At 41.5% G+C, this 24,846-nt stretch overlaps 1 protein-coding gene across 2 annotated transcripts; it reads right to left on the minus strand.

Moving 5' to 3' along the window:
• Positions 1 to 179: 179 nt before the first annotated feature.
• On the minus strand, positions 180 to 24,510 carry gucy1b1 (guanylate cyclase 1 soluble subunit beta 1). 2 transcript variants are annotated; one of them, XM_076294164.1, is made up of 13 exons: positions 24,390 to 24,510; positions 23,905 to 23,978; positions 15,687 to 15,787; positions 15,391 to 15,509; positions 14,994 to 15,191; positions 13,403 to 13,633; positions 12,689 to 12,805; positions 11,989 to 12,122; positions 9,141 to 9,338; positions 5,295 to 5,532; positions 3,897 to 4,037; positions 2,085 to 2,239; positions 180 to 1,838 (listed from the first exon to the last, which is right to left on the minus strand). In XM_076294164.1, the coding sequence occupies exons 1-13, from the start codon at positions 24,390 to 24,392 to the stop codon at positions 1,706 to 1,708; spliced, it is 1,842 nt and encodes a 613-aa protein (XP_076150279.1). In that variant the 5' UTR covers positions 24,393 to 24,510; the 3' UTR covers positions 180 to 1,705. The 2 variants fall into 2 exon arrangements, with proteins under 2 accessions (XP_076150279.1, XP_076150280.1); XM_076294165.1 differs by lacking the exon at positions 24,390 to 24,510 and adding an exon at positions 24,178 to 24,255.
• Positions 24,511 to 24,846: the final 336 nt, after the last annotated feature.

Raw genomic sequence — 24,846 nt, forward strand, 5'->3', positions numbered from 1 at the left:
CATTGTCTTACAACTTTTTGGCATGTGGCAGTGTCATTTTCAGTCAGAACAAACATTGGTCAAGAGAAAATCTACATTAAATCAAAATTGCCAGGAGTAATAATTTCATAATGTCTCAATACTTTTGGCCACCACTATATGTATGCATGTAGAGTATGTATACATAATCACAATATAGATACAATTGAAATGATTTTAGTTCCATATTGCTTTATTCATTTTTATTTTCACACTAACGTAACACTTAATTTTCAACACTTTAAAGAATCGGGAAAAAAAAGGAATCTAATCTGAGGAACTGCTAATAGTACTTCTACGCAAAATGAAAAGTGAGCAATTAGAGAGTGTGGATTTCTCACAGCCTGCTCAGTAACTTAATATCTTATTCAGCCTCTCACACCTCAGGAGATGCCTTCCTGCAATCCTGAAAAGCAAGTAAATGGCAAAATATGCCACCTCCTAAAAATAACTACATAGTATACCTGACAATGTTACTGAACATCAGAGAGAATCTAAATAGGCCTTTACTATTTCAGACACTTCATTACAAAGGAAGAGGAATCTGAAGGTAATACATTGTGAGGCACTTGGCACATTTTGATACTAGGATATAACGTTGTAGCAAATCAACAGAAATGACAACAACAGCCCCATTTTGGTTCATAAATAACTTAAGAATAACTTTTGTTTGTAACAATTGTGATTTTTGAAGTGGCACAGATTTACATTTTAGAGGATGTGAGAAAAATAAAGCCTACATTTCTCAGTCATGGATACATGCACTACGGCTGCTCTTCTGCACCAAAATCATCTTTAAAAAGACAAATACAGAAAATGTGACATACTACATCATCTAAATTTGACCGAGTAAAGTTAAGCGCTTTAAACAAAAGAGGACATGTAAGCCAATTGACTAAAACCATACAGGCTAAATCTCTCCTCAAATACAGGCAAGATACTGAGAGTGGTAGCAACTAATATGGTTAAACCTCTGTAGGAACACAGCACACAGGGATTAGAATTAAATATTAGAATCAAAATGCTATTTCAGAAACAGAGCTACTTAGATACAAACTTGACTTAGACTATGCATAGTGCCCATTCTATAAATTAAGATAGCAATTATTATTCATTTTCGGAAAGTGTACATACATACAAAAAATAAATATGTTCTGCTATGTTTAAATACAGAATTGTGTTTAAAAGCACACTTAAAAAGGACTATATATTACTTTTTAAAGCTTATGATCATATTCATAAACATATAAATGTGAATGTCAGTTGAATATCATTGGAGTTTTTAAATCATTAACAATACTGTGTAATCTCACCATGTGGAAGAGCCTCGTCACCTTGAAAGCAGACATCCCAAAGCATAATGAACAATAAAATAAATAACACTCATGAACTCCAGAATATTGAGTTGTGAGTCAAAAGAGCAGACGAGTTTGAATCAATGGAGATGGTGATGTAAGCATATTAACCGCTCTAGCTATTATTAATTATATTATAATATTATTGACGGTTTTAACTAATAAAGATACAACAGGTTTCATACAAAAAACACACATAAAAACATACAATACATGAGTTATGTTAATAATATGTGATTTGTTTTAATGTACTGTGTTCAAGATAAATATGATGTGTCTGCACAAGTAGGAAATGTTGAAACTGAGAGTGGCATGTTGCTGTAGGACAGACACTACACATTTGTCTCCGGTGTCTTCCGTGACAGAAACCACACTTTCATTGGATCCTTTTTGCCCTTCATAGTGATCGGCCCTCTATACTCCAGGTGGAACTGGGGGTCTGCATTTTCAGCCGACTGCAAACACCTGCAACACAACAGTAGCACTGAATCTATTACATTTGTACTGCAACAAAGAATAACATAACCACATTGGCGTTTACATGGTAGAGTCTCATTAGAGAATTATTTCCTTTTGAGTTATTGAAATGGTCTGAACAACACAACAAATGCAATGCGTGCTAAAACTGAAGCATTTAGGTATTTCTCCTGTCAATCTTTGAGATACTGGGGATAGTCCATTTATTTATTATTATTGTAAGCCAGCAGTCACCTGTAAGTATACTCAGAGACATTGATCTTGCCCTTCTCGCCTGTGGTCTCAGTGCGACTCGTCAGGTTAACAGTGTTCCCAAACAGGCAGTAACGGGGCATCCGCTGACCAATCACCCCCGTGACCACCTCTCCTGTGTGGATGCCTATGGTTATCTGGAAAGAGAGATTTTCAACGTGAGTGAAAGATAAACATGGTCATGTTCATATATCGTGGCTTATTCGGAATTATCCAGTGGGCAGCATGGCTGTGAATAGTCCTGTCATGTAGATCCTATGCAGGTCAATCTGACAAACGTGTCCAGGTCTAGATAGATAGATAGATAGATAGATAGATACTTTATTGATCCCCAAGAGGAAATTCAAGAACATGGTCTCATGCTTACCAGTGCCTCAACTTAAATGTTTACAAAGAGACTAACTATTTTAAAAACTTCAAAAGCATTTGGAATGTCTTTGGAAAGTCAATGAGTACTGAAACTCTTAACATTATAAATGAAACATACAGAGTTACCAATATTGTTGATATAATTAAATAATAGCGCCCTATTAAAACCGTTATAGTGGCATGTTGACATTTCTACACTTGCTTCATCTGGCAGATTGTTTTTTCTTTAGGGACTGTTATTTTACACCCTTATTAGGAGGCGTGTCTACCCTTAGATATTACGGATTATGTCCCCAAGGGTCATTTGCAAGTGGCATGATATTTATAAATAGTTCATGCAAACACAGAGCCATGTGTTTACTGTTGCAAGGCACTTGCCCCAAACTACTCAGGCTTCCCTCGGAGAAGGCAAGCTCACATTTACATGTTGTGCTTAACCTCTGGGGAATAAACACAGTAAACAGGACATTTAAAGACGCTGGCATCTCAGGCACACTTCATGGGCTACACCATGTAGTAACCACTGACTGATACAAAGTCTCCAGCTCAGGAAACACAGCACTGTTTCAGCTCTGTCACAGTACCAGATGTTCAGGACAAACTTAATGCAAGTTTATTTTTACACTGTATGAAGGGCTTCTGTACTTTTGCCAGACAGTGGTGTCACGTGTGTGTGTGTGTGTGTGTGTGTGTGGTGTGTGTGTGTGTGTGTGTGTGTGTGTGTGTGTGAGAGAGAGAGTGTTTGTGTACATTTGTCTTTTTAGACCAATGAACAGCCTCTTCATTTAGGCAACCCCCATTTTCCAATTCCCCATCTTCATGGGTCACTGATACAATAACAAAGACAGCCAGTGTGTTTATACAAATGACGAACTGTAGAGTATCACCCTTACAACAGCTTGTTCAGACTGTGAGATGTCCTCAGTGCCTATTTCAAGCAACACAAGTATGCATCAGGTCATAAAATGAATAAAAAGCATTATAATATATTGAAATCATATTTAAATGCTTTTGAATCCTACTGAAAATATGAATGAGTCTCAAAAAAAGTAGCAATGGTGGCATTATCCCTCCAGCGGAGTGGGTGGCATGTGAGTTTTCCCCATACCTGGTGGCGTCTGCCCAAACAAGGCAAAACATGAGGGTTGTGGCGTGTTTGTGGGCATATTAGCACTTGGTTGGCATCTAAAATTTGCCTACAAGTAGGCAGCTGTTCATCTTGCTTCCAAGAGATCTCTTCAAAACTCTTTTTACTATTTTTTAAAAAATTATTTTGCATTTGAATTTTGAAAATGTTCAAGGCTAAAACATCATCGTCCGTAATAATGAATAAATAGTTTATATTGTCATATCTGAAAACCTGTGTGAAAATGAAAATCAATGAGAAAATGGGAGGCACAAAAGTCCTATTTCCTCAATTCTTACCTGTACAGGCTCATCATCTACCTTCACCTGGCCGGCGATCTCCATCATGTCCAGGGCCAGGTGGCAGATGGACTGGGCGTGGTGGGTGCAGGGCTCCGGGAGGCCGCTCACTGTCATATACTTATCACCCACCGTCTCCACCTGTCACAGGTAGACACACACACACACACACACACACACACACACACACACACACACACACACACACACACACACACACACACACACACACACACACACATGAAAGGCCTCTCAGAGCTCAAGAGGTTCAAACGGTGCTGCATCTAATTTGCAGGCTTGTGTAAAACAGGAGGCCATTTTGAGTGCTGAGAAAAGCAGGTTGCTATGGGGTACAGGAGGCTCCTCAGCTCCCTGAAGAGGTACACTATGCAGGTTTAGGTACTTTTGGCGACTGTAGAGCTCCCTCTAGAGTTTAAAATATATTTAGATTTTACTCTACTGTTGTAAATAGAAAAGTTCTCATGACTTATGCCCCTGTACAATGGAAATGCTTTTCTTGTGGAGGTCAGCTATATCTACTGACAAGGTAATGTTTCACGATTTTCGCGAGATTGGTCGGGCCGCTGTTCTTGAAGTCTTTTCTTGGTAGCAACTCGCTACGTCTATGCTGTATAGCTATGCTAGGTGAGTTTACCATCAAATTGGCTTTGTACAGGTGAAAATCTTGCCTGGTGTACATTTAACGTTCCATCTTGTTTTTTTCCCAGAGATGAGAAATAATAGTCATACCTCTGAAAAACCTGAACAGATTCTATACTGTGTACATAGAAATATTATGATCCACAAATTTTAGTCTCCCTCTCTCTTTCAACATTTGTGGCAAACATTTGGAACTCAGCCACAAGTGATCTATTCCTGTGAAAAAAAGGAGTCACATATACAGTATGTGTGCAATTTCTGCTTTGGCACCAAAGCCATTTGGCCACTGGTTCACACTGCAAATATTGGCCATGGTTTTGCAGGAGTCCTGTTGAGCTGAGGACAAGTGAATACAACACATGACAAAACACTTAAACAGCCATGTCTCTACTGAGATACCCATGTCCATACAGAGACTGTAAAATTCTGAGACCACCTAGCTGTTGGAACGGGAAAAGTAAATATTACTTTCTTTGGTTAGTCAGTATTGAGATTCTTGCCCTGCTTGGTTAATACGGCTTCTTAAACTGCATTCTTGTCTAAAAGCCCAAAGGCTACACTTTCAAGGTGTAGTATTGGTCAAATCTGACAGGGTGAGTTCTTTGATGATTAATCTACCTTTCCAGCAGTAGCTCAAACGGAGCTACTGTAAAGGCTAAAATGGCATGCATGATAAAACTCAACAAGCAGGCATTGATGCATGATGAAGTGATTTACACAATAGGAAATGTCTCTGACCTTATAGACATACGGGTTCCTCCTTGTGTCAGTGAGGATGTCAAATCTAGTGTACACGTCGTTGAGCAGGTTGACTATTTTGATGGCTCCCTCGGCTGAGGCGTGCTTGCTGCAGAAAGTGTTGAATCCCATGATGCCGCTGAAGAGAATGGTGACGTTGTCGTATCGCTTGGCAGGTACAGGCCTCTTGTGGCGCAGCTCATTAGCCACTGATGGTGGCAGCACAGAGTACAACAGTCTGCAGAACACAATCACACAAAGCAGACAATGAAACAGACCTATTTAACACAATCCCAGTGCTTAAAAAGAGGCTAATGTGTGTCGGTTTGTAAAGTCCGGAGGTGAAATGCAGTGCATTCTGTGTAAGTGTTAGAGATAACTAGTAAAGTGTGACATTTTATCACTCTTCGGTACATATTTTCTGTTACATTAATACTTTAAAAGTATTTTCACACAGTACTTTCACAGATTTAGCAAGCTGACACTTCTGGATATGAACCTGACTCTTAAAAAGAAATCAATGTTCTTCCATTATAAATGAACCACAGATGGGTTTAGCACATTCCGCTGTGCCACTCCTCGTGATCGAGGGAGGAAGTTTTACCGTGTGAAATACATGGCCCCCAAGGACATGCTCCTCAGAGTCTTATCTCCTACAGCAGCACCCGGGAGTGTCAGGAGATGTTGTCATGGTAACCACCCAATGTATTACTATGGGGTTCAACGTGAGATGTTGAATAATATATCACGTTTCATACCCAAACATTTAAAAATATCCCCTATCTGCAATTCCTGAACACACCTCCACAGAAACAGTGAAACACGTGCTGACAACCTTTCCCCTTCCGTTCTTTAGAGGAACATGCTTATGATTTGGGGTGGTGGGCAGATTGGTCTGGGTCAGGACCATTGTGTAGCGCGGGAAGTATAGTCTCTTTGCATCTGAACCTTGAAATGCTTCACAAACGCCTCTTTGCTCTTGCTCTCCTGTCCTCCTCTGTCTGACATATTTACATATGAAAGCTGTGGCCAGACGGTCACCATGATTATGTCCCCCATTTGCTTCAAAAAATGTGACTTGAAAGTGTTTTCCTCTTCCTTTATAAATTATATGGAAATTTCCCGTAGCCTTGGACCTAGGAAATAACATTTCAGTGTTGTGAATTATATGCTGGGAGAGAGCCTGCGCAGGAAAACAGGCCTGGCTGAGCAGATAAGCGTAAAACCATTCATCCAGTTCCAGCCGGTGCACTTTCCTCAGCAAGTTATCATCAGATGCTGAGCCTCCAGAGGTGTGTGGGAGCGGCGCGGCCACCGCCGCATCACGCTCGCAGCCCAAATTGCTGAGGGGACGACTTACATATTCATGAAATGTTGTGATTGTTGGTCGTCTCGGCCGAGCCGCTCCCGGACCGCCATTGGGAGGCTGACAGAAGGACTAATGATCAGAGACTTGGCTGGGTGTGTACGCACATGCGCACACACACACACACACACACACACACACACACACACACACACACACACACACACACACACACACGCACACACACACACAGACAGACAGACAGACATGCACACACACACACACACACACACACACACACACAGACCCAACGGCAGGACCAAACAGCTGCTCTTGCAGAAATTCCACTATACACCCTGCGACTAGCAGGTGAAGGTCACACAAAAGAGCCTCTCCAAGGCATCTGCACAATTAACAGGAGAACAGGGTGCCCGCTGTTAATATGGTGGGCCACTTGGCGCAAAACAAAATAGATGTCTGGATGAGCTGATGCCGTCTACTGCAGTCGTGTCATCTGTGCGTTGTGGTGCCTCTGAAACTCTGTGGCAAATCCAGAAGAAATTCTCCTTTAGTTTTTCATGGCAGTGCCTGCTAATGACTTCTAGCGTAATACCAATTAGTTCTCGGCTGAAAACAAGATCCTCTGCTGAAGTGGCAGCTGGCATTTGTAAATTAGGTGAAAAGCGGGGGAAAAGTCACGGGCAATTTATCTCACAACAATAACAGAGTCATACAGTCACATCTTCCTCTTTCACGCCAGAGAATTTTAGCCCAGATTAACAACCCAAAAGCAAGAAAAGATCCCTGAGCAAATACAACATGTACCAGACATGGCCAAAAATGCATAACTGGTGAATTAACAAATCTACTGGTGTAAACATCTAAGTGCAATGTCATTGAAAAATATTTTGCAATATAAATAAGTTATGTATAAGTATACTGTATCACTTCATTTATCTCTACTTAAAGTTATTCTAGTGTGCTATTTTTGAAGCCTCCCCCCTGCCCTCTTCCATATACAACAGACTTACAATACTCTCCATCAATGCCCTTAACACAAATATTAATGAGCTGTCTTTGCTCTCCTTTCCATCGCTGCCACAGAGATCGTCCAATTAGACATGACGGCTCGGTCCACCGCCAGTGTCTTCGGCCTGGCCTCCTCCGGCAGCGTGAGCCCCCGCCCCTCACTGCACTCACACACAGCTGCTGGGGGGGTGCTGTCTGGACGTACGTGAGCCAGGAGCTGGAATATTGACCTCGCCTTTGATTCGGACAAACATGTCCTGCTGGGGCAGACAAGCTCCCCTCTGGCAGCGGCCGGCTGCAGAGTTTATTATTACAGCGCTGGAGCAGAGGTGGCCATTTCATGCAGGGAGCTGCACCTTCAGTTAACACTAACTCTAAAGCACGCCGCGAAGGGGAAACTAGAGGCGGTCAGTCAACCAGCTGGGTGAAATGTCCGTAATCTGTCAGGCAATAACCGATGTGGTGAAGCGAGATTCATGAGGTAACTATTTGTAGTGCCTGTGATCAAGCTGGAGCTAAATAAATGAAAGGGACTGTGTATAATTTAACTTTTCACATAAGAATGGATAATGTCTGGTTTATAGCTTATTAAAATGAGTCTCGCTATAAGGAACCTTTAAAGGAACAAACACAGACATAACTTTTTGACAAACAAATTTCAGGTGTTGGTGAGGGGAATCACTAGAATAACGCAATGCCTGCAGCGCTGCAAGACAACATGCTTTTTGCACACACCTAGTGATATTCTATAAATTCCGTAAAACCTGAAATTGTTTAGCTGTCACATTGTGTTTCGCTGGCACATGACTGCAGTACTTCTGAGACTACATCCTTATTTATGTACAGTGTACACACCAGCACACAATGGACTGCTTTATAGAAGGCTACTTTTCCTATATTATGATGTGAGTGTTGTTTTTTGGCTGCTTCACAGCAGTAAAAATGCTGTGTAAAACACATTAATATCACAAATAAAACTCATTGCTATCAATGAAAGACTGTCGGTATCATACATTGATTTGTGGGAAATGTACTCTGTGGGTTGTTATTGATTGGTGTGCTGTGGTTGACTCCTGGAGGGAGGAGTTGACGTGTTAGCAAAGGAGGGGCAGTTTGTTCTTTACCACTGAGGTGAGAGGACCTCTGAGTCATGTTCAGTGATAGCAAGGTTGGCTGTACTTATCGTCACTTATCGTCCTATCGTACTTATCGTCATCGTGTACTTATTGACTGTCCAACTTATCGTCACTGCTCAACAATACTCTACTTCACAACTGACAGCTCGGGTTTCAGAATCTCAGTTGAATCTTGTGAACAAAATGCTGCAAGTGATGCATACTTCAAATCTAGTTTTCCTCTGAGCAACAGAACAAACAGAATATCTGTGTCAAAATCTACTCTATTGATCCAAACCGAGGTTGCCAAGCGGCTACTGTTTAACGGAGTGGGGTTGGGCTATACTGGCTGGGACAAAGGAGTCAGAGAGAGTCTGTGCTGCGTAACGGACTGACCTGTCTGTTTTCTTTTTCTCGTCCTCAAGGGCGCGGAGTGTGTGCTGGAGGCGGTCAGTGAGGATCTCCAGCTCCTGGGTCAGCTTGTACTCCTCACGGAACTGTTCTCCCAGCAGCACCAGGTCCCGCGTCGCATCATGCAGCGGGATATCGCTCAGGTACAGACCCCGCCGCGTCAGGTCATCAAGGTTCATGACACTGGTCAAGAAAGTAGGAGCGAGTATGAAGGACACGACAATAACAAGATAAACAACCTTACATGACTTGAAATATCTCATATCTTTACAAGCCATGTGTGAAGAACACCTAATAATAAAAGCCAGAAATGGCTGTGCAATATTTTCGATTTCAATGACATTTCTACTAAGCTATACATGTAAATGCAACACACAATCCCATATGAAGTACTTCAACAGGTAAGGATAGTTTCTAATGCTTTCTAATGTTTTTCTTACAACGTATTTCGTGTCACTCCAATGTGACAAGAGATTTTCCTTTACAATTAGTGCTGCAATGCAGTGGACTGCTTTGTCTGGAAAACTCCAGCAGAAATCCAGCTGGGGGTTTGACTCTGCTGTTTTTCCATGCAGAGAAACAAGTGGTGCATTGGTGCTTGACTGTGAGACGGAAGCCACTAGCCCAGATCACACTCTTGTTATAGAATTATTCCAATGTGCCTGCAGCTACTAAATGAGAACCCTTCATTTAAATGAGCACTTGATAGAATTCCATAGTCAGCCCACAAGGCTGTCCTGCCTGAGTGCGAGGCTGCAGGTATGGAGGACCAATGTCCATGCAGCGCTTTAAGAGACACAAACAATGGAGGTGCTCATCACAAGCCCTGGTCTGTAGTACATCCATGCTCATGTCATGATTTAAAATTGGACCTGTCCTGGGTACCTAACACAGTGACAGTTACTTTGACTCGGTATGTTAATGTTACATGTAACATATGCTTACATTTTCATATTATCTCATCTATTACGGAGGAACCACCACAAAACCTGTTTTTTTCCAAGCAGGGCTCCAGAGTGCGACCAATTTGGTCGCATATGCGACCTAATATTTCAAAAGTGCGACTAAAAAAAATCGGAGGTCGCACCGTTGCGACCAGCTATTCGAGAGGAAAAAGTGTCCGCATTGAAACTCTACCTTTGGTTCAATAACAGACACATATTTGGCCAATATTGTGGTTTAAACAAATCACAGATAGTGAAGGGCGGGACCTCCCCTCTGATTGGCCGTGGCCCAGTGCCTGTGCGTAAATTTGAAAATGCGTGTGCTGCAGAGAGAGAGAGGGAGGTCCGAGACCCATCAGATAAACAGAGTGGATGTAGTTGCATTACAGTGTGGTCACATAGGCCGAGATAAATGTCCCCTCTCCCCACTGCCTTTCAGCGGCTGGCAGCAGCAAACCGATCAGACGAGCCCGAGATGATGATTAAGTTTATCGTTGCCTACGATAGGACTAGTGAAACTTCCCTTCACCAAGTTCAGTCCGAAATAATTATTCACCAGAAAAATAGTTTGAACGTAAACCCGACGTACAGGAATGCCACGTGCGCCAAATTTATAGGAGTCATTGCAGATGAAAAGACGTCTTAAAATTGCGAACAATGCATACAAGGCCTTCGCGAACGACAGAGATACAGATATCGCCGAAAAGGAGTGCATCATTGACCGCAGTTACATGCAGGGAGTAACCCGGTTTTCAACAGCAATATTCGTTTTGCGCGCGAGTTGTGTAGCCTAAACTCATTCTGATGGCATCAATCAATTTAATCCGGTATTTGGCACAAACCGAATATCGCTGCTACATTTAAAGCCCGAATATTCCCTGCATGTATACAGTGGTCAGTGTGTACGGTGAATTGAATGGACACATTTAGATCGAGCATGGCAAGTCATTGCAATAGCCTATAATAATAGGCCTACCATTTCGTTACTGCATTAACCATGTTCTTGTTGAAAATTTAAAAATACTAAAATTAAAAAGTAAATTGCATTGTGGGGCTGTCAAATGATTATTGCAATCATCATACATCAATCACATAAAAATCCCCCAGGCTACTTGGAACATCTCTTTAAATTGTGCTCAAATACATTTCTATGGAAGATGCTAGCATGGCGAGCTGGTTTAGCCAAGGCCTAAAGATCATGAAGGATAGTATGTAAAACATTGAGCCATGTTTGAAGCCCTTAAAAGATGTGCACTGTTAATTTACTCACTGTTATTTTTATTTAATACATCTTGAGATGTTTTAAGTTTAAATTTCAGCTCAGTGAAGCACTTAAAGCACCAACACTTCATTAAGTTACTTTTCTTGTAGAATTGTAAATCATAAGTCATAGGACAACCTATATAGGACAGTAATTAAGGGAAAAAAAGTGAACCTGCTGCGGTGTTAAATGCGATGTGGTTGAATATGTGGGTGCACCTGACTTTTGTGCTGGTGCACCTAAGAAAAAAAGTTAGGCGCACCAGTGCAACCAGTGCAAAAAGTTAGTCTGGAGCCCTGCCAAGTGGGGTGTAATCTGTCATTTTGTGCAGCAAGCACTAAACTAATTGGCCCTATCGGAATAAATTAAGTTTTTTTATTTAGTTCTGATTGGTTGAGTTCAATTATGGAGCCTGTGTTCATTCTGTAAGCTAAACATGTGATTCTTTTCATGGCACTTCAGGCATTATTATTACCTTTATCTACTGACTCTACAAATAAAATAATTAAGTAATTATAGAGGCAATCGCAATAAAGATGATGACTTTGATGCCTGTAATTATCACCGTCCTCCTCTTAATGACGATGAGGATGATGATGATAAAGAAGATGATGATGGTCATTCTCACCTCGGGGAGCAGAGGAAGAGGATGTTCTCGGTCTCAGGGAGGGAGATCATCTGGCCTTTGAGCCGCAGGCAGCTACTCTCAGTGCCCGTCAGCTCATCCTCACTCTCGGCCGTCTCCACGTTCAGCAGACCCTCCTGCACCCAGGATCACACCCAGAGCGTTCCTCACACACACATCCATGTCCAGCAGACCCCCTTGCACCCAGATCGTTCCTCACACACACATCCACGCTACTACTGCCTACTGCTAACCAAGTGTAGCATCCAACACACACACATACACTTATAACTTTGGTGCTAATGGACCAGCAACACACAGAATTGTATGATTTGTTGACTGAAACGCAGGAGTTTGCAGGAGTTTCTGGTGAGTGAGTGACTGTCATTACTAGTAGGGTTCAGTGTGTCAGCTGCATTCTGAAGATTAACAGTATATTCTACCATTTCAGTTAATGCAGTTTATAGCCCAGGGACTACAGACCATCAAAATCTCTGACACAAGTATATAATAATACCCGACTCAATAACACCCGACTCAAAATAATTCTCTAAAACAAATCTTTCCATTTTTGTGCTACAATACACACATTCAGTTGTTTCCTCAGGATTCTTCACAGGCTTGCTTTTCTCTGTGATGCCTGGTTCTGAGATGTAGTGCTTTTCTTTCTTGTCTTTGTAGTACAGCCTTCTGGCACACATACCTTGCTGCGAAGCACGAAGACGGTGTTAATGTGGGAAAGGATTCCATGGAAGCCGAAGTCAATGTGGGGCCGCACCAGAGAGAAAACGGAGGACAGGTTGCACACACCAGGCTGGAGCTGTGGAAGAGAAACACTGAATAGAGCTGATCTTACCAAGACAGTGGCTATACATTCACACTCTATTTTTAGAACACCCTTGGAAAGGCCTGACTAAATCCTTGCTTCTTCAAGGTGAGAGTGTATTTGGGAGAATATATTTTTAATTCATCCCGTTCGTTCCCCTCATCGGCCACACTGTGTAGCATTCTGTCCCATTCAAAGTTAAACACATGGCCAAAATCTGATACATTTTCAGTTGAAAGATGGACACACATTTCCTATTGTATGGCAGTGTTGTTTGACCAATAGAGTATATTGGTTCTTTTGAGTGGAACTAGGTGTTAAGAAAGTGGTAACTACTGTGCTTGCAACACTGAATTCTGTGATAAAAAGTTAGAGGATGATCCAAAATGAAGACATCAGCTTTGTGCCGTCTGTGGCCAATGTTTATAAATAAACTGGAATAATGAAGTCCCCTTCCAATCTTGGTAAAAAGCCAATGCAGGCACCACACTGGTTTCACTAAGAATCTCTTTGAAGAAACCAGACATCTGAGCATACCACATCTGAGCATATCCACATTTTCATATGTATGATGGCTCAGGAGGGAATTACCTGTGGTAGGACTCTAAAGATAGCGTTGCCACACTGTGTGAGAGTGAGGTCCTGATCAAACATCAGGTGAAAGGGAAAGGCCTTGCAGAAGGTGTAGGGACTGATCCGTGTCTCCTGCGTGCCGTTCTCCTCAAAGCCGTCCAGGTCCTCATAGAAGGCCTCTTCCTCCGACTCCTTCTCCTCAATCAGGAACTTGATGTGGTCACACTCCTCGCCCTTTTGCTGAATGACCTGGTTGTCAAGGCAGAAGAGGGATGGCAGAAGTGAGGACTCCGATAAAAGCTGGCCTCTTAAATGGACAGAGACATAAACAGAGGGGTGGACTGGATCTTCTCAGCCAAGGGATGGTCTGGAAAACTGATGGACAACTGAGACAAAAGAGTCAAATGAATGAACTATGATGTCTCTGTGCTAAACCACATTATACAGTTCCTATGCTACTTACTACATTTTGTACTGCACTGCATGATTCTAACTACAGTATGTATGTCATGGTTTTGTGAGCTTTTTTCTGTGTGCATAACTCAATGCAATGGCTACTTTTGTGGAACCAGAGAACCAGCAATCACCATTTATGTGCATGTGTGATATTTGTATTCAGTGCCATAGATAGTAAACAAATTTTAAGTAAGATGAATTGATTTGATTATTTCACCCTCAGATGGCCGAAATAACAGCTTCAAAAATAATATTATCAGACAGCGGAATGAGTGGCTTGGAGTGTGAATCGTGGTGAGACTGGTAAATGCAGTATTTTTTTCTGGTTACTGAGCTCATAGCACTGACGTCAACCAACTGTCTCTTCGCCCTGCTGTCACTATGGCAACGCTAGCTAACAACGAGAAATCAGGTGTCACATTTGGAGGGTCTGTCAATTCATCTCCTTCATTTTGTACTAGGCTTACAAAAAAAAAACACAATACAAAATGAATCCAGTGTGATGCTTCCGGTGTTGTTAGGGCCTGATGGTAGAGGCACCTTTAAAGGAAAAGATAAACAGAGTGCAGTGATACTTCTGCACTTTACATGCAGCATACTCGTACTACAGCTTGGATTTAAAGAAATGGTAACAGAACACATTTAATTTCTGGTCAGCAAATATTCTGTGTTTTTCCAGTAATTGTTACATAATCACTTTTCCAAATTAAGAAGGGTACGATTAAGGTCACCGTTAAAATTGTTACAATATTTATCCAGTGGTGGAAAGTTATTTCCCTCTCAAAGCCAACTTTTCATTTTTGCATTAATGACTTGACTATATAATCATACTTGCCTAATATTATTACTCAAGTTGATTATCCTAGGTCAGTTCTCCTCCAAGGTGATACATCTGACCAAAAAAAGATATATAGAATGGACAGGCGAATCTAAAAATCTAAAAATACACCTTGTGAGTCACAGGAACCGTCCAGGGCCAATTTCAGATTAGTCCCATGTGAGGGTCAACAAACCGGTGCAACATAGCCTTTCACACTCCGCCTGCCAGCCATGCGGCTGAAGGACAGGAGATAGCCCAAAACAGGAGAAAAGAAACAGAAGAGGGAGAGAGAGAGAGAGAGAGAGCTAGAGAGAGAGCGAGAGCGACAGAAACCTTCATCTCAATCTCTGTGCCATGGATCTGCTGAGCCACTGTCTTGATTATGCCGATGACGATGTCCTGCAGGCCCTCTCGCTCTGAGTAGTAGTGCAGAATCAGGTTGGTCCCCTTCTCACCGTCAGTGCAGCGGAAAGATGGTGCCCGCATGCCTGGGTAAATGGTGCCCAGGTGGTCGTGCAGAGCATCTAGGTTCTGTCGACCATGAGAGGAGAGGTCAGCATGACATTATTGTGCTCTTTTGTTCTCTTATACTTTCTTTCCACTTTGCTTCAGTGGCTCTGATGCTATTACGCCAATGGCACTGAAGGAAAAGGAATTGCTGAAGGAAAAGGAATTCACATGTACTTTTTCTACCTGTATACTGTATGTAATAACGGTTGTAGCCTCTTACCTGCAAGAATTCACGAACATTGGACCCTAACACACGTAGTATAGTGTCATATCCAGATTCTTGGCAGAACTCAAAAAACATCTTTCCAAACATTTGCAGGATTTGACCAGCATCTATCTCTAAAGGAATAGGGAAAAAAAACATTTCAAAACTTTTATATTTGCAACATTTGACATAATCACATCCCTCTCCATTTATTTAATCTAACCATTCAACGTTTGTCTCTAAGCTCTCAAGAGAGCAACACCACATTATATAATCATGGCAAAAACAGCATTGAAAAAATCAGCACTTACTAAGAACCTTGCTTGCAGCAGCAACAAGATCATAGGTTTTGGCATCTTCATAAATTAATCTGACCAGGAACTGGCCTTCAACATCAAGTTGAGCTTCTCTCCTGCTCAAAAAGAAAACTGAGAATTACCCATTTGCCTTCAACGGAAGGCAAAGGTTTCCCCAAAGACTCTGTCTGACATCTGAAACCTTGTTTGGCATCAAGACACGCTGAACAATCAGTTTTGTAATTTTTAGATTAATATTAAAGGTATACTATGCAGGTTCAGGTATTCCCCTAGAGTCACTATATATTTATATCAGCCTTTGTACATACACTTGTCGTGGCTTGTTCCCGCTGTACACAATGAAAAAGGATTAGTAAGCAAAGATTGGCAAAAACTATCTCCAAAGAGCTATATCTACTGACAAGGTAAATTTTCGCGATTCTCGCAAGATGTCTTTGGGCCGCTATTCTTGAAGTCGCATGGCTGGTTCTCTCCTTAGCGACTCGCTACGGCTGTGCTGTACGGCTATGCTAGGTGAACGATTCCTCTATTACAAGTTTGGTCATCAAATTGGCTTCGTAAAGTTTACATTAAGGTAACAAAATCTTTAATACCTGTACCTTTAATGAATATTGTATTAATTATAAACACCAGTCATGCTGATGATCCCTTTGGAATCTAATGATATATTTCTTTCAAATATATTTAAAAACAACAAAATGTATAGATAAAACACAATGAACAGATAATGCAATGAGGTTGGCTTTTCAAGACGTACATATTTTCAAACAAAGCTACACAAAAACATACATTCAACCTTTCTCATTAGGGGTTTGCACGGACGTCACGTTCTGGACGGTAACCATGGTAACCCAGCACGCGCGGCCATATTGGCGGTACTCGGTGAATGAAGTACAATGGAGTAGTATTCACTTTGGATATCTTACGTGATTGTAGCAGTGTCTAAACAACAGAAAAGCTCATCAAAATGCGTCTAAGATGCAAAGGCATATAGGGCAGGACTTGGACCACAAGAAAAGGCGTGATATTTTGAGAAATTACGGTTTATTGGCAGTGCAGATCCATATGAGTTGGGTGAGGGAGACGAAGTACCAAGTTCAACCATAAGCGCCCCCTTTCCTCTGATAACTTCTGGCATTATTCTCCTTTCACCCTGTTTTTTTTAATTACTTTTGGAAGTCGATACCTACCTACACCAGATGTTTTTCTCAGTCTGACCTATTGGTACAACCTAAAACACGGCAATAATTAACCATTTTCCTTGACGATGTAAGGGATTTACTTCAGTGCCTAATGCTTTCTAATGAGGCGAGTATCTCCAATATGGCAACGTCCAGATCTGATGACACGCCGTGCAAACCCCTAATTCACACTCAGTCCATAGAATATATCTCAATATATGCAAGCAAGCAACTCAAACACGCGAGCAAGCAAAACACATAATCCACAACTGAGGAAGCATAACCAACGTCTTCAATGAATGAAACAATAACCCCAGCAACAAAAAATGAAGGATCCAAAGATCCAAAGTCTAAACATTTTAAAGAAGAGGGTCTCAATTTAGGTCAGATGCTTAATCTCCATCTTGTGTCTTTCAGTGCAGTAAGCTTGCTGTGTATGAGATGGTGGTCTGTAGATGAGCCTCTTCTGTGGAACTCTTGAGTTTCCCGCCCAGGTTAAGTTCAGCAGGGGCTTTCCCATAGTCTCTGGTTGGGCTTGACTGAGAAGAAAGCGGAACTCTAGGTGTTAAGACACTGGCCTACATATGATCCAAGCATGGTTTAAGGACCAGTTTGTATGTTATGTTAAGTCTGTTTGTGGATGGTAACTGGTACAGCCCCCCAGGTCTTGTAGAGATTCATCAGAAGGGCGATCCTCTGTCCGACACCAGATATTGCGACACTCCCCACCAGGTGAAGATTACTTCCATGAGGATCTTGATGAGACGAGGTGTTTTGCTGTCTCTCCAGACAAGGGGCTATATTTTGGGTCACCAGCGCATGGCGTAAAGTTCGTTATTCACCGGCGCGAAGTTGAATTCGTTATTTTGCACGTTTATTTTTTAAGCATTGCGCCCAGGGGTGTGGCAATTAACAACCTAGGGAGGGACCTGGCGCATTGTCTAAAAATCGCTATCATACACCACCTAAACCTGGTCAGAAGTCAATGGCGAGTTGTTCATATGCTATTTTAAGAGCGCATGTCAACAGTCATATTGGCAGGTGCACGCACCATCCTTCTATCATTCATGAACGCACACCAGCGCACGTCCATGCAAAGCATTACAAATTGCACGATTACAATGGGAAACATAATTAGAATAAAGATATTACGAAATACTGTACATCTCATGATGAGTAGTTATTCACCATCATTTACAAATTGGTAATGACGGTTAAAAATGATTAGGGGAGAGGCGAGAGACACGTATGGAGCACAGCTGAAGACGCACTGTCACGAGATATAAGCAACTCCTCTGCAGGATAAATGTTGTTTTATTCAGTCATTTGAGCAACATTAGGGTAAGTGTTGCTTTTTCCAGCCTATGTTTTCGATGGTAACCCATTGTCTGTCAATAGTGAAATTAACTGCATATAACTGTCTTGTCGTTGACTGACTCCTTGGTGAAGTTAGTTTCACTTTGCAAATGAGTTCAAATAATAGACGAGTGCAAATGCGTGAAGGCTATGCTAGGTTTTAGTAAAGCATGGTTTAAAAATGACTATTCCATACGGTCTCGCAAGCAGCCTCCTTCAAATGCGCCGTTGAATGCCAAAATACCGATGCATTTATTTGACATATCGCGCATTGCGCCGTTAAAGGGAATGACAGATGTCATTCTCATTGGTTTAAAATGATGTTACGCCCCAAACACACCCATATGACTGATTAAAAGACCTAGGAACACCTTGTTACGCCATGCGCTCCACTTTTGAGAACGAAACCCCTCCCAATGTGAACTGGACATCCTACTAAATTTGAATAGACTTTTGACGAGTGACGATGCACTTTAGAATGTCATGATAGGGCCCAAGGTATTTTACTGCCCATTTCTATTTAGTTGCCTTAATGTAGACACAGCCTGAAAAGGAATATTTCCATCCACTTGGAATAATAGTCGATCACCATCAGGAGGTAATAGTTGGCCTTTTTGCTCCAAGGGAATGCACCCATGAGGTCAACTCCCAGCATCTCCTCTGGAGCTTCCACTATTGCGCCCTGCAGTAGATCGGACGGCTTGGTGTTATCTGCCTTGTACTTCTGACAGGTTACACAGGACTTTGTGTGTTCCCACACATCCATATGACCGCTCAACCATCAGGCCACCTCCAGTACCCTTAGCAGAGTCATAAGCTGGTCCAGGTGACCACCCAAGGGATTGTCATGGCAGTTCCAAAGAAATCTCATAGACCAGTGACTGAGGGTCGCCACAGCACCCCCTGTTGGACCACAAAGGCACCAATGTCTCTGAGCAGTCTGGCGTTAGTAACTCAAAACACTGTTACTCTTTCTCCTATAACATTTCAAGGTGGTAGACAGATCGGAGTGGCTTTTGGTGAAAACAAAGAGACATATTGATAGATGTATGTAAAGTGGTCCATATGCTCAAGACAGGCATGTATCACATGTTCACAATCAAGTGACTCCTTACATGTTTTGGTGATACACAGGTACAAGCTTTTCATGGCTTCTGACCTCTTCTAATAAAACATTCAGAACTCTCAAGCCTTTATGCATGCCTGCTGAGGGCTCTCAAGCCTTTATGCATGCCTGCTGAGGGCTCTCAAGGCTTTATGCATGCCTGCTGAGAACTCTCAAGGCTTTATGCATGCCTGCTGATCAAGGCTTTATGCATGCCTGCTGATCAAGCCTTTATGCATGCCTGCTGAGGGCTCTCAAGGCTTTATGCATGCCTGCTGAGGGCTCTCAAGCCTTTATGCATGCCTGCTGATCAAGGCTTTATGCATGCCTGCTGATCAAGGCTTTATGCATGCCTGCTGATCAAGCCTTTATGCATGCCTGCTGAGGGCTCTCAAGGCTTTATGCATGCCTGCTGAGGGCTCTCAAGGCTTTATGCATGCCTGCTGAGGGCTCTCAAGCCTTTATGCATGCCTGCTGAGGGCTCTCAAGGCTTTATGCATGCCTGCTGAGGGCTCTCAAGGCTCTATGCATGCCTGCATGCCTGCTGAGGGCTCTCAAGGCTTTATGCATGCCTGCTGAGGGCTCCTGTGGACACAAATTCATGTTTTTTTTATGCCAGCGTCTCCCCACTTTCTAAGAGCCCATGAGATCCTTAAGAGTGCACTAAGTGCCCCAGCACTCCTGTTCCATTTCTAACCAGGGCCACAAGCAACCTTTAACAATATCAGAGCTATATCTACACTTGTTTTGTAGAATAGTTTTTGTGATACAGTTTCATATTTTTGTGTGATTTTATGACAAAGTTTCAATAGGCCTCCCTAGAGCATATTGTTGATGTTTAGCCTACAGCCTATTATCCATTTTTAATAAAACAATAGATTCCTATCCACTGTCTCTTAATCATTGTTTCTACATTTTAAACATTTCAATAAGTTAAATATTCTATCAATTTTATTTAGTTTACGTCTTGCTTAAATCAGGTGAAATCTGGCCAGATCAAATTTTCTGATAGGCTATGTTTTTACTCTATTGTCTATAGGCTAGCTATCCCTTTAAAATACTGTACTACAGGCTAGTATATTATAACAGCACTGTCATTTCAGACATAAACAGGAAAGGTGTTAATTTGTTTGCACTGTAAGGAATTTATATCAACAACAGAGTGTGCTGTGTGTAGGATTTCCCTGTGCACATATTGTATCTCATCTAAACCATGTGTAAGATAACATACTGTATGCAGGTGTTTGTCTGTTCCCACTTTGTGTGAAGTTTTTACATGACAGAATATAGCTGCTCTTTGCCCCAGTCTGATAACTCAGCCACACACTGACTAGCATCACTGGTGCACATTTACTACCAGAAAGAGGAGAGATGACATTTGGATTGTTGTTCTCCTGATTGGCAGTACCAGTCTCCCTCTTGATGGCTGTATATTTACTCTAAGTATGAGTTGAGAACCAAGTCAGCGGCACCCGACATTATAGTGTATTTCTGTCCAATCATTCTATTTGGCTGCACTTGGTCTTAAGCTAGTAAAACACTGACAAGTACATGGTGGTTGGAATTGTTTAACTAGCATATTACAAGCCACTAATATAGAAATGTACACAAACTTACCAGGCATGATCTTTATGTTATGTTATGCCATGGGCACTACCCACTAAGGTCACTATCTACATTAGTGATAATAGCAAGTACACGTAGATACAAGTACAAAGAGACGGGAAGGCATCACAATCCCTAGTATGACGTCCAGTAGCCTGGGTGCAGGACAGGGAGAGTGGTAAGGGGCCACTGGAGTCATGGGAGTGAGGCAACTGAGAATGGCAGGGCACATAAAACTGCATTACCGTCAAAGGGCAGATAATCCACCTTGAGGCAGTTATTCAGACAACATGGAAAAATGTCACAGAGCATTCAAGGGCCACCCTACAGTAGAGTCACAGACATTATGCATACAGTGGTGCAACTGACAGTGTTCCTTTAATGAGACCTGGCAATTCATTTTTGTCCTCTGTGGGGGACATGAGTCTAAAACCTTTAATTCTAGCACAATTTATGCCATCTATTTGAGTCCTACTACACTCTTAAGAGGACATCCTGGGCTGTCACATTTATGTAGGTGGGGTTAACAGTGCACACAAATTTTCTTTTCAAAATGGCGGATTTAACATTTTCCTTATTTTATAGTGACAAGTGCATTTTTTTTGCAGATATTATAATTCTTTTGCTAATAATGAAATTGTTTCCTAAATATGAGATTCTTAACTTCAATTAAGACTTTTATTCGCCTTTGTAATGGATAGTGGGTCTTACTACCTCCTGTCTTTTTAACTGATTTCCATGCTTCAGAATGTAGAGGGCTGAGTGGGGCAGTGAGGATTTTTCTTGTAATTTCTCATAAATAATAAAGTAGTCAGTCTTAAAGGTGCAATGTGACTTAGAGTCACACTTAGATGCAATGTGTAAGATTTATTGGGAAATGAGAACCTTTTAGGTGAATTTACATTCACCCAAACGCAATTGGTTAAAAGCTTGATTTGGCAAACTAATGACCCTGTTGGCTCATGTTGGCTAATGCATTTGATAAAAGTGCATTCTCACACAATTATTCATCCAAGCATCCCGCTACTGTACTTCTGCCCTCCTGGGGTGCTCCACACTAGTGTTTCATTCATTGCATAGGGGCCAGGGATCAGACTATGGGTGTCCCTCATAGGCTCATACTCTGGGCAAGTCTCGTATGGCCTCACAGCAAGCCATCCCACTTCTTCACAACATATGTAGTGAAGAGACAGTGCAGTCACCCCTCCTGGACTACAACTCAGGTCTACAGGGCACTACACCTGCACCCTGACTGCCTGTATGTTTTCTCTCATGGGCTTTTCAACTTCAGCTGCTACTGTAATGCCGGCAGCGATAATTTAGCTAGAGTTACAGTTTGGATTGGACTCTCCACACACACAGTTTCTTCAAAATCGTTTTAGAAAATACAGTATGGCATTCAACTACCATATTTACAGTAGTGAAGTGTTTCCTCGGAGAAGAAATGGCATGCTTTAAAGTTTCACATTGACCCTTCTGTCTCCTGGCAGTTGTATAAGACAAGGCAAACATCCAAAATGGGCTTTTTCACCGTTCACTGTTTCTAATTTTAATTTTGCTTGTTTGGAAATGAACACACTGGATCTTGGATGAATATGTTCCTTAAAGCATGGTCTGATCAGTGTCTCCTCAATGACCCTTCAACTTACGGCCTCTGTCCCATTAAATAAACACACATCTTTAGCACCAAGTACACATTTAGTGAACAGGTTTTGTTGAAGTTTAGAGTTTTGCTCACACGCACACACACACGCACACGCCCACGTGCGCGCGCGCACACACACACACACACACACACACACACACACTGAGGGTTCACAGGGCTAGGTGGACAGTGTAACAAATCAGTGTTGCAATCTCTCTCTCTGCAGGAAGTCTCTATTTGGGATATAGGATTTGTCTTGAGATCTGTTTGGAATGCACCAACTAACAATAGACATGGCAACACTCTCCATTCATCTCACTAACACATACTCATACCTATTTTTCCCAACCACAAGACGGCTAAAGTAACGGCTCATATATTGTAGTAGACACAACAGGGTTAAGATAGGAAAACAGTCTTGATTTGCTATCCTGGCACTCAGCAACATTCTCTCCTTGCAATTTATACCAGTCGGCGTACAACACCTGAACAAATATCACGTGAAGTAATGTAAACTTGAAAGAAAGAGGACCAAACACTCCCAAAATAGAAGCAGCATGAATAATTGCATCATTAATCACATCTATTCTGTAAGTTCCAGATAACTTTTGCGATAATGTGAGGTAGAAATCGTTATGGTTAGGTGAGAATGCACTGGCTCTTCAAAACATGCTTGAATAAAGACAGCTGTGACTTAAAAAGATGAAATGAGAGTCAAGTATGGGAGACAGGAGACCAGGAAAAGTCAAATAAACTCCACCAGCTCTATGTTTGTGAGTTCGGGGAAGGAATGTGACCTAGTTGTTTATACATAGTTGTGACTGTGGCACTTGGTAGACTATAATAGAGTCCTGATATCTTGAAATCCAAGCACAAATGAAGTCCTTACAGAATAATTTAAAGACTAAAGCCTAAAGATGAAAACACCTCTGATGATTTCAGTTATCATGAGTATTATCATTTATTTCACCCCATACAATGTTTGCAGTCAGTAGGGTTGGCATATGTTACAACTCAGATAGGCTCTTATGGACTGATTTAGCAGGTAAGACAAAAAGCCTAATCTAGTTCAAAGGATTTAAAGTTATTTAATCACAATGTTAAAATGGCATAAATGTCATAGACTTAAAGCTTTTCCTCTTGAAAAGGTCATTTCATAAAGGGGAAGGCCTAACACATTAGATCATCTATTGATTGCAAATTTGAACCAACCTCCAATGATCTTGCTTAACCTCCAATGATCTTGGTTAACACAATAATGAAAAAGTAAGAAATGTGCAATTAATAAATGTTAACTTCTCATAAGATACTAGAACTTACTTGATGTCTTCCCACACGTCTGGTCCATAATTTCTCAGTACCAGAAGCTCCAAGGCGTGGTTGACAAAACCGTACTGTAAACGAAGCAGAATATTGAAGTTATTTTAATTAATCATCACCTCAAACGTTTGGATAGATAAAATCAGGTAAGAGCCAATAAGAATGAATGCAAGTGCATGTGGAATCATGGCTATCCGACTAACCGTGATTCCAAAACACATCGTTAATTGAGCTGTAGCCTATATTTGGCTATGATATTGCATTACAACTTACATTTACAGCTCATTACGTTATAGCCTACGCTTATATTTGACGAAGCCTTCGTTTAATACAGAATGCATTTTCCCTAACACTCTGCAGAATTATTTTCTGTACTGACGTAACGTAACCCAAGCGAAATAGACTAGTCTTCCGCATTTATGAGAAACACAAAATTGCATCTGTACATGAGAAAATAGCCTCTTAAAAGCAATATTCATACATACCATGATTAAGCAACGAGAAATTCCTCTTTTCCGTGAAGCTCTTCGGTATTAATTCTTGGCTCTAAATACTGTTATTGCTAAAACTAGAGGTTGTTATGTGGGAAACCACCATTCCTGAAAATATTTCTCGTAAGATTGACAACAGAAGTGCCCAATAGAATGTCAACGTTCCGAACAGCCAGCCACTGGGAAGACGAGAAAGGACGGCACGACTGAAATGATGCTCAGTGATACTGCATGTGGCCTTATTATCTATAAAAAAAATAACACAATCCCTAATCTTTCTCTGTGTTGACATGCTGCATGTGTTTTTGGTTTGAACAACTGACTTAATTGTAGGCTATCATTGTTTTGGCCAAAATGCTAATGTTACAGATTTCTTTCTTGTATTATTTTGGGCCCATATGGTTTATTTTGATTCTGGGTTGTGGTTTTAAGCACATAGTCATAGCCTAAT

The sequence above is a fragment of the Alosa pseudoharengus genome, unplaced genomic scaffold (assembly GCF_046254945.1).
Source record: "Alosa pseudoharengus isolate Yale_2024_CS ecotype anadromous, Long Island Sound unplaced genomic scaffold, YU_APseudo_1.1 YU_APseudo_1.1_scf_2, whole genome shotgun sequence".
Classification (NCBI taxonomy): domain Eukaryota; kingdom Metazoa; phylum Chordata; class Actinopteri; order Clupeiformes; family Clupeidae; genus Alosa; species Alosa pseudoharengus.